This window comes from Lemur catta, chromosome 25 (assembly GCF_020740605.2).
Source record: "Lemur catta isolate mLemCat1 chromosome 25, mLemCat1.pri, whole genome shotgun sequence".
Classification (NCBI taxonomy): domain Eukaryota; kingdom Metazoa; phylum Chordata; class Mammalia; order Primates; family Lemuridae; genus Lemur; species Lemur catta.
Window position 1 is genome coordinate 4148508 of NC_059152.1, and position 10849 is coordinate 4159356.

Consider the following 10849-nt stretch of genomic DNA (forward strand, 5'->3'; position numbering starts at 1 on the left):
AGTATGATGCGAATGTGTTTGACTTGGCAAAAATTGAAAGTGGACATAAATGTCAATTTAATTCTGGATTTCATTGTGGATGTGTCCGTCATTAGGCTAATATTATCACTAGTAATTATCATCGAGTTCACCATTTGTCTTAAAACCGAAAGCGTATAAGACAGGTCAAATGAAAATATACTTGCCCTTTAACCGTAATGTATTTATAAATATCACATCCAACAGCCATTTGGAACACCTAAAATGAAGTAATTTAAGTAGTGAGTTCAGTTGTTCTGATTCACATGATCCGAAATCTTAAGACAGCTAAAACTAGTTACATTTTAGATTTGAGATAATAACCTTTTAAATGTAGGTCCTTGTTATACTACTGCACTGTGCTGTTTTCCGTCTTTCTCTTTGAGCGCTTTTTCTTTGCTACCTTTGTCTTTACTGCTCATGAGGCCCAAAGGTTGGATCTCTGCTTTCTTATCGATCCCAGGGAATTGATCCAATCCCATCTTTTACTCACCTCTACAACCGTGACTCCTGACTTCATGCTTCCGGCTTGCACCTCTGACTCAGCTGGCTGGTTTTACTTATTTACTTATTTATTTTTTATTTTTTTTTTGAGACAGAGTCTCGCTCTGTTGCCCGGGCTAGAGTGCTATGGTGTCAGCCTAACTCACAGCAACCTCAAACTCCTGACCTCAAGTGATCCTCCTGCCTCGGCCTCCCGAGTAGCTGGGACTACAGGCATGCACCACCATGCCTGGGTAATTTTTTCTATATATTTTTAGTTGTCCAGATAATTTCTTTCTATTTTTTTGGTAGAGATGGGGGGTCTCGCTCTTGCTCAGGCTGGTCTCGAACTCCTGAGCTCAAACGTTCCACCCGCCTCAGCCTCCCAGAGTGCTAGGATTACAAGCGTGAGCCCCCGTGCCCAGCCTCAGCTGGAGGGTTTTAATATCTAGCTACTAATTTGACTTTTCCCCTTACTTTAGTAGACCAATATTTTTTCAGAGTATTGAGTAGCATCACGTAAAATAACATCCTACTCTTGTTATTCCTGCGTTAAGCAGCACTACCCTGTATTCAAAGGATCACTGGCAGAAGGCCAACTATTTAATATTAACCCCAGGTCCTAGTTCAATGGATATTTATTTTAAGCATTACTCACAACTGCTTGTTTAAAGAAAAGCACATCTGTTCTTTGTTTGAAAACAAACTACCTGTGGATACTATAGCGCAACGTGCAAGAAGTTAGAAATCAGCCTGCAGTATCTGCCGCAGGTGAGATGCCTTGTTAACACAGCACGTGCTTCTCTGTAAGTAAACTTGGGGGGACAGTGAGGAAGGCAAGTGCAAAAGCCGACAATAGCATCACATAGACATGCTGTGCCATAATGCCTTGTTGAGGGATTCTAAAGTTCCTCATCACAAATGCTGGTAGACAAGAGTTGTAGTCATCCCTCCCAGGGAAAATTCATCCTGGAAGGAATTAATAAGGCCCTCTGGGGCCTGGCTACCTTTCTGCATTTCCAGTTCTCGGTGCGTGGTTAAAAAGTGAGATGCAGCCTTGTTGGAGCTGCTGGTTCTATTTACTGCTCTGCTGCAGGCTGTGAAGACTAAGGGACAAAGACAGCAGCTCTTATTCAAAGAGCACAGTCCATTGGCATTTGATCCAGCAGGTTTAACAAGGGCCTAACTTCCTGCAACTGGAGGAGAAGTCTGTAGGCCTTGGTTCTGTGGACATACAGAGCTGGGCCCTGTGTCTCTACAATGTTTATCTGGGAGGCTGATGATTTACTCGTACGTATGAGAGCACCAAGAATGGAGCCTGTGGTTGAAAGCATTCCTTGTGGTTACGTACAGGTTTTGATTTCCTTGGCTAATTAGAGGACCTGCCTGTAAAAGACCACATTTTCCTATTGTCTAAAAGGGCTATTGCATATTTCTCCATTCTATTTCAGTTGGTGGGTCAATATAAACTCCCTGCGGTGGGCCCAGAGGGTGGCTGGATTTGAACTGTCCTTGTCAGCAGGGTGCCAAAGAGGAAAAAGAAGGAAGAAACCAGTAATATTAGATAATTACTCTGAAACAGGCACTGTTTTGGGTACTTTGCATAAATGATCTCATTTAATACTCTCAGCAACCCCGTAAGATAGATGTTACGTTTCCGTTTTTACAAATGAGGCAGCTGCGACTCAGAGTGTTTAAGTTGCTTGTCCAAGCCAGTAGGTGGTAGGGCTTGGATCTGAACTCAGGTTAGATGAACTTGCCTTTGTAATGCCTTGGCTGGGCAGAATAGAGTGAATAGGGATCCCTAACAAATCTAGAGATTAGAGACGGGGTAAAGAAAACCACAGTGCTTTAGGAAGGCATCCATAAAGAAATAGGGTCATGCATTTAAAGACGGAAAACCTAGACCTAGCCTAGGGCAGGAACTCCTGAGGTTGCAGTTTCTTGCCTCCTAAGCAGTTACGGTGGGTGGGTGGCATGGTGGGCAGACTGGAGTTATTGACATGCAACTGAAGGCAATTTCCTGGGGAAGCAGTGTGTGTCAGCAGTACTCAGGGATGGATCACATCTGCCTTAGTTCAACGTTCCCTCTAAACTCATGGAACCTTGCTCTGGTAGGAACAGGTTCCTTGTGCTGGCGTCCTGGAGAGGAGGGACCAAGTCCTATTTCACGTAGTATTCCCTGTGTATAACACAATGCCTGATGCACAGTAGGTGCTCAATATACGTTCACTGAATGTTAGGCTGAGAAGGAATAAAGAACAGGCATCCCCAAATATGGAACATAGACTCAGAGGAGGGGGTTGTTAAGAATGTATGTTTGATTTCATAATACTCATGGTTACCTGAACACCCTGATGCTGTTACATACCTCTGTGCTTTTGCCTATGCCCTTCCTGGAATTCCCTTTGCATCCGCCTGCTGAACTTCACTTATTCTTCAACAGTCACGTTATGTATCCCTTTCTTTTCACCTTTCCCACCCAGTCCAAATTGCTCACACTTTCCTCTGGGCAATTTGATAACTGTGCATCCCACATTCTCTTAAGCTAGCTTATGTTTACCTCTGGGAGAGGCAGTCTGTCTTTCCATCTTTGTAACTCCCGTGACCTAGCGCTCAGACTGAAATGCAGAAACCTAGCAGGCAGCAATACATTGTTTCTGGATGAATGATATTTTGAATGAATGAATGCAGGATAAATAATGAACATGACGGTCAGTCTTCTTCGACAAACTATATCCAACTTAAATTGTCCCCATTAATTTCAGTTTTCCTTTACACAGTTTTATTTATCTTCAAATCTTCAAAAACTAACAGTGTCACATTTTTCTGTGTGTTTATATATCCCACTTCAGATGACAAACTCATGGAAGGCAGAAATCTTATCTTCTGTCTGCAACGTGAAATAATGCTATCTTTACGGTGAAACATTACAAAATGTTGCTAAGTATTAGGGGAGTGGTATTGTATGGAGATAATATGAATTATTGAGTTTACCACCTATCTACTCTTGGAGGAAATTTTTGGTCTTTACTACTACGTCACTTACCTTGTGGGCTCTCGTGCACGTTTTTGAATATGCACTAGGTCGAAGTTGAATAAGTAGGAGACCGGTGTTCTTGTCTCTAGGAAAAACAACCCACATAGGTTATTGCAGTTAGGGGAGAAGTAGACATGGCTCTGCCTTTCTGTAGAGCAAACGAAAAGTCCCATGTACTCTATGTGACTGAACCACCACGAGGAAGTCTAGAGGCCTGGTGCTGGTGGTAACTGCTCACTGCTTCTGCTAAGGCAGCTGTGCACTGTGGTCATATGGTAAAGTGGCTCTCACCTCATGGTACCCCAAATTTTGGCCACCACTGGGTTGGCACAATGGGAAACAGAAATGACCACTATTTTATAAAGACCCTCAGTCCCTGGACCACGGGGCTCTGCTGCTGCTATTAATATCTTGACCTACTGGCTTCCTGATGGTATTGCAAAGCGGTAGTCGTGACATGTGTTCTTCCTCGATCCCCTATAGCTTTTCCCCTTCTATCTATAACAACTTTGGAACAATAAAGAGTAAGTTGTCAAATTAGTTTTCTGAACCACATAAAGCTGCATAATTGGATCTGGCTGGAATTGAAAGGGAGGTCAGACATAATGCCTTTCTCAACTAAAAAGTACCCACGAATCATTTAGTGCTCAGGCAAAATGTGAGGGCTCAAAATGAACAGAAGGGGAAATTTTGAAAGCTTGATTTGTACCCCACCCCTGCTAAGGTTTTTACTTTTTGAAAACACCAGGCAAAAACAAACACGAAAAAAAAAAAAAATCCTGGACAACTTTATGGGCATTCTGTAGCAACAGAAATCTCAGTAAATATCCACAAAACCAAAAATAGTCAAAGGAATCCACACCATTAGAAATATAAAGCAAAAAGTCAATGGATGAAGGGCAAAGGAACGAGTTGAGCCGACTCAGTTTAGACTACTGTGTCTAAAGTGGCATTTTCTCCCTACACTTCCAGATCAGACTCTACGACATCATTCTGTTTTCTTAACAGCACTTATCAGTATTTTGAATTATCTTGCTTATTTAATTCCTTGCTGTTTGTCTTCTCCCACTGGAGATATGTTTCATGACACCAATACTTTCTCTTCCTTGTTCACCATGTATTTTGAACACCTAAAAAGCACTTGGCATAGAGCGGGTATGCAAATTCACTTGGAGTAGTAGCAGGCTAAAGAAAAATGGAACTGTTTCCTAGAGAAAAAAAAATGCTATTTTCCCGGAAAATATTGCCAGGCTGTAATGGTAACCACATAAATGCCTTAACACAGGATTCCAAGTTGGTTGTCTTCCTTCAGAAGTTAAATGCTTAAGTGCTACCTTATTCCAGGCGTCAAACATGATGTTTTATCTGACTTTACTCACAAGTTTAAGACTTTCTGTGATATTAGAGTTCTTGTTTTTGCTTAATGATAGTATGTAGAAACTTCGAGATGGGGATTAGTGATGCAACACGCTTGAAAATTATTGAATTAATAAATGGCCCATTTTTTGCATTTTCATTTGGATGAATGAGAACCTTCAGATAGGTCATGTTTCCATTAAACTACAAGGAGTACTTTACATTTTACACGCTTAAATACTAATTTTACATCTGTCCAGACACTTAAAGGAATTTGAAATTTGGATATTTAAACAGATATGAAGCCATTTAAATAAATACCTAGAAATCAATAACCTGAGTAGCATATTTAATACTGAGTAAGTTCTTTTAAAAGTCATACTTACTGCAAGTGGAAGTAATTATCTACTCCCTCATAATTTATATTCTGAGAAAAGGTTAGTTTCTGAAAAAGAAAATTAAAAAGTTTATTTAAAGCAGGAAAATTAGGGATGGGGATCTCACTTTAGTAGCATTTGGTTTTCCATATCCAGGCATGTAAAATGCCTTCTCTAGGATATGTAATAATGTTGAACACTTGTAAAGCAAGATTGATTGGTGGATGGACCGATGTATAGATATATAAGAAAGCAACTATAGTAAAATGTCAATGGAGAATCTAGGTAGAGGCGTTAATTATAAAATTCTTTCAACTTTCTGTATGCGTGAAATTTTTCATAATAAAATGGTATAGAATTATAAATGGAATTTACAGCCTCCCCAAGAATCTCACATAAAAGTTAGTAATTCTGATAGAAATATTTATAGGTATTTGTCAAGAGGTATATACTAAAATATTCATTGTAGCATTATTCAGAGTAGCCCCAAAATAGAAATATCCCAGTGTTCATCAACAGTAAAATAAATAAGTATATATTATAGTACATTCATATAGAGGAATACTATAGGGCAATGAGTATGAATGAATTACAGCTACACTAAACAACATGGACTTTCACAAGCATAATTGTCAAAGAAAAAAAGGAAGACATAAAAACATATATATGTATATTATGTATGTATGTATGTTTAACATATATGTAATGATTCCATTCATATAAAGTTCAAAAATAGACAAACTTAAGCTATATTATTTAGTGATGCATACGTATTAATAGACAAAAGTTAGACTGGTGTTTAGCTTCTGAAAGAGGGAGAAGATTATGATCAGGGAAGATACAAGGGGGCCTTTGGGTGCTTCTAATATTCTACTTTTTTATTTGAATGGTGATTACATGGGTGTTTTGTTTATGATAATTTACTAAATTATTCATAAATGTTTTATCCACTTTTGTATATGGGTGTTATATTCATTTTTTTTTTTTACAAAAAGGAATGATGATGCCTATCACCATGCTAGGCAATAATCAGTCTGTGAAGTTATAGTGACCCAATCTGCATCATATAAGCAAGGTGCTATAATAATAATATCATGATTCATTAAATCAAAAATGCCATAGAATATAAGACTCATCCTGATTTCAGAGATGTTAAATGTAAAAAAAAACGTGCCTTAGAGTTGATGAAATATGGTGGTGGTAGTGGTAGTAGTAACAGGGGCAACAGCGGTGGTAGTTGTAGTCATGATACACATACTGTATGTGCCAGGTGCTTTCCTAGGTCCTTTATGTATATTAACTCGTTTAATCCTCATAAAAACCTATTATGCCAAATTTACAGATGAGAAAATTAAGGCACAGAGAGATTTAAAAATTTGCTCAACATCATCAGGTAATAAATGATAGAGCCAGCATTTTATTAAAAATGCAAATTTTGATGTTTCATAGTCATTGATCATTTATATATTTTGATGGGTAACTAGTATTTTGAGGGGGGAAGTTGCAAATGGGCAAATATACAGCTGACCCTTGAACAATACTAGTTTGAACCACAGTGGTCCACTTACACGTGGATTTTTTTTTAATAAATAGATCAGAAAGTTTTTTTTTTTTTTGAGATTTGCAAAAATTTGAAAAAAAAAAACCCTCACAAACCATGTAGCCTAGAAATATTGAAAAAAAATTAAGGAAAAGGTATGTTATAAATGCATAAAGAGACTGCCACATGAAGAAGCCAGGTCCAGTCTGGAGGATAAGAAGAGGCATGGAGCAGAGACAAGTGTTCTGTCTGCAGTCCCTGGGACTAAAGAGGCTATCTTAGATCATCAGTTGCAGAAGAATGGCCGGATCACCACAGCCACTTCGATGAACCCAGATGGAACCAGCAGAACTGCCCAGCTAGTCAGGGCCCAAATTGTTGCCCCATAGAATTGGTCATTGTGTAAAGGAAGTAGGTTTTGAGGTAGTTTATTATACTACAAGAGATAACAGAAGTCTACAGAAAAGTCATGCATTAAAAAAAGAAAAAGAAAATGAACAATGCAATTGACAATCAAGGAGTTTTGAAGGAATATATTTTTAGGTGGCAAAGTGGCCTTGGATATTAAAAGCAAAAATTGTGACTTGAGAATTAATGGCTTATTACATTATTATTTATAAAAAACTCATAGATGCCGGGCAGGGTGGCTCACTCCTGTAATCCTAGCACTCTGGGAGGCCGAGGCGGGAGGATCGCTTGAGCTCAGGAGTTTGAAACCAGCCTGAGCAAGAGTGAGACACCCATCTCTACTGAAAATAGAAAAATTAGCCGGGCACGGTGGCACATGCCTGTAGTCCCAGCTACTTGGGAGGCTGACGCAGGAGGATCGCTTGAGCCCAGGAGTTTGAGGTTGCTGTGAGGTAGACTGATGCCACGGCACTCTAGCCCTGGTAACAGAGTGAGACTCTGTCTCAAAAAAAATAAAAATAAAAATAAAAGCATAGTCCTCAACATTTCCCCAGCTGAACCTAGAAGGGAAATCAACTCCACTTATTAAAAATATTTATATTATACTTTTATATTTATCAAAATTAAAGAAATTTAAAATATTAAATTACCAGAGTTTTAGTGCAGTGTCCAAAGGCAATTTCAAACTCAGTGTGTCGGCTTATTTGCAATACTTCTGGGCCATAGAGTTCCACAATAGTGTACAGACCAGTATTTTCTGGATAAACTAATTGACTCCACAGTTTCACCGTATCTCCTTTGTCCAAAAAGTAAAAAATGCGACTAATATCATTATTAAATGCAGCGTATGGGCATTCGTCTTTTGTCTTGAATGCTATACTATGTGCTTCCAGCTTTAACGGATATTCCTGTGGACGTATTGTGCCATTGTCAAAAGCATACAGGAGATATATATGACCAGATGTATTTAAGAGAAAGGTGGTTCTTATCGTGCTGTTTACCCACACGTGCAGCTTGACTGCATCTGTAATACTAGTCTTGAAATAAAATATGATATTATTTTCCATTTTTACCACAATATTTCCATAATAATCTGGAAAAAAGAGAGAAAAGTTTGGGTGATTCTAACCAACCATAAATCACGCTGTTTTATTTAAGTGTACTTTTAACCAAAAGAATTTCTTTTATAATGAAGTAAGTATTTGTGTACGTTGAGAAAATACGAGTGTGCAGGCATGAACATTCACACTAAATCGGAGAACTTCTCACGTCAGTGCAGAGTATTCAGTTTTCTTATTGAATGCATTTTCTCCTTATACTTACTATTATATACTTTTATATATCACATCATTTACACAGAGAAAAGAGCTAGAATAAGTGTATTAAGTAATAATGAGGATGAGCATGGCGGGAATAGTATTATTAGAAAGTGTTGGTTATGGACTAAATTGTGTCCCCTTCAAATTTTTATGTTGAAACACTAATCCCCAGTGTGACCACATTTGGAGACAGGAACTTTAAGGAGGCAATTAAGGTTAAACGAGATTGTAAGCAGGGGGTCCTAATCCAATAGGAGCAGTGTCCTTACAAGAAAAGGAAGAAACACAGGAATAGAAGCCTCACCTCAGAAAACAATCCTGACGGTACCTTAATCTTGGACTTCTAGCCCTCAGAAATGTGAGAAAATTTCTGTTGTTTAAATCACCCCAGTCTGGTATTTTGGTATGGCAGCCCTAGCAGACTAACATGATTGGGATGAAGAAATAGGGGTGACCGGGGCAGGAGTGGTGTCAAGCACAGCCTACCTCTGCAGCTTCACTCATAGCAGACAAGCAACTTTCTCCACCTGATAGAAGATTCTGCCTAAGTCCTAGTGGCTCATAGAGGGCAACTCTCGTAACCTTTTTGGCTTTGTTGCCTTATCTGTAAAATGACCAGTTGGACTAGCTGACTTCATAGCTTCCTTTCAAGCTACGACATTCTCTGTGTACAGCCTAGGGGTACACCCTCTGTAATTTTCAAAAGACAACACTCAGAGAGGACTGGAGGAAAGGAAGGAAGGTGAATTCATAGAGCCAGGGCGGTTGAGGTTGTGTGGTGCTCACACATCTTACATGTGGAATCTGAATAAATCAGCAGCCTCTTTACAAATTACCACAAATTATATTCTACTCAAATTTACCTAATCAGAAATATGTGCAAGCAGATCACAAGGTGGAAAGGGAGAAACATGTGGGTGGAGGACATAATAAAATATATCTCTATGTTGAATGAAAGAGTGATTGCAGGATAGATACAGTGTAATGATATATAAAATGTAAAACCTCATGAAACAAAACAATATATTGTTTCTGGATTATATATGATGTCCAAATTGCTTCACAATGTGATCTCTCTTTTCCTGACCAAGGTTTATTTCTTGCCACATTTTGCCTTACACTCCATTATCTGGTCATACTGACCTAATTTCAGTTCTCTAACCTTGCCATGTGCTTGCTCACCTCCAGATCTTTGCACATGCGATATTCTCAACCTGGAAAGCTACCTCAATCTCCTATCCTAACCAGTGAAATCATGTTTCTAATATATATACTCCACCCCTGGTTTTCAGTTGAGAAGGAATTTCCTCCACATCTATTTTTCAGATCCCATAAATCTGGATTTGATGCTCCTTATATATACTTACATGGCACCTTCTCTTTTGCTGATCTCATCGCTGGTTAAAAACATTATTAAATGACCTTTAGATTAGATATGAAGATTAGATGAAAATTAAGAATGATTTAAAAGATAATGACAATAAGATCACCGTATGTAAAAATCTCATGGGATGCAGCTAAAGACATACAGAGAAGGGAGGCCAAGGTGCAACTTGCTTCGGTGGCCCCGAATCCGGGTTCATCCGACACCAGCCGCCTAACTTCGACCCCAAGAAGATCAAAGTCGTGTACCTGAGGTGCACCAGTGGCGAAGGTGGTGCCACGTCCGCCCTGGACCCCAAGATTAGCCCCCTGGGTCTGTCTCCAAAAAAGGTTGGTGATGACATCGGCAAGGCAACCAGTGACTGGAAGGGTCTGAGGATTACAGTGAAACTAACTATTCAGAACAGACAGGCCCAGATCGAAGCGGTACCTTCTGCCTCTGCCCTGATCATCAAAGCCCTCAAGGAACCACCAAGAGACAGAAAGAAACAGAAAAACATTAAACAGAATGGAAATACCACTTTTGATGAGGTTGTCAACATTGCCAGACAGATGCGGCACCGATTTTTAGCCAGAGAACTCTCTGGAACCATTAAAGAGATCCTGGGGACTGCCCAGTCTGTGGGCTGCAATGTTGATGGCCGCCACCCACATGACATCATAGATGACATCAACAGTGGTGCAGTGGAATGGCCAGCTATTAAAAAGCACAAAGGAAAATATTTCAATAAAGGATCATTTAACACCCTCCCCCAAAAAAGACATACAGAGAAAAGTTCATAGCCTTATGCTTGTTTATAGCGTTAAATGCTTAGAAAACAAGAAAGACTAAAAATAAATGAATGAATCATTTAACTTAAGGAGCAGACAGTAGACCACTAAAGTTAGAAAAAGAAAGCAGAGGTGAAAAATCAATAATGACAAA

The 10849-nt window shown here is 39.2% G+C and overlaps 1 protein-coding gene and 1 pseudogene across 2 annotated transcripts in view; one reads left to right on the forward strand and one right to left on the reverse strand.

Annotated features, from left to right (window-relative positions):
- CATSPERE (catsper channel auxiliary subunit epsilon) overlaps positions 1-10849 on the reverse strand; it is a 59583-nt gene that overhangs the window by 22632 nt on the left and 26102 nt on the right. Inside the window, exons 11-14 of the mRNA XM_045537205.1 lie at positions 7873-8315; positions 5284-5342; positions 3551-3626; positions 186-238 (exon numbers count right to left, since the gene is read on the reverse strand). Coding sequence (XP_045393161.1) covers positions 186-238; positions 3551-3626; positions 5284-5342; positions 7873-8315 — 631 coding nt within the window. The remainder of the gene's footprint in view (positions 1-185; positions 239-3550; positions 3627-5283; positions 5343-7872; positions 8316-10849) is intronic.
- LOC123627406 lies at positions 10053-10707 on the forward strand (annotated as a pseudogene). The gene has a single exon (XR_006731278.1). The product of XR_006731278.1 is annotated as a 60S ribosomal protein L12-like (transcript).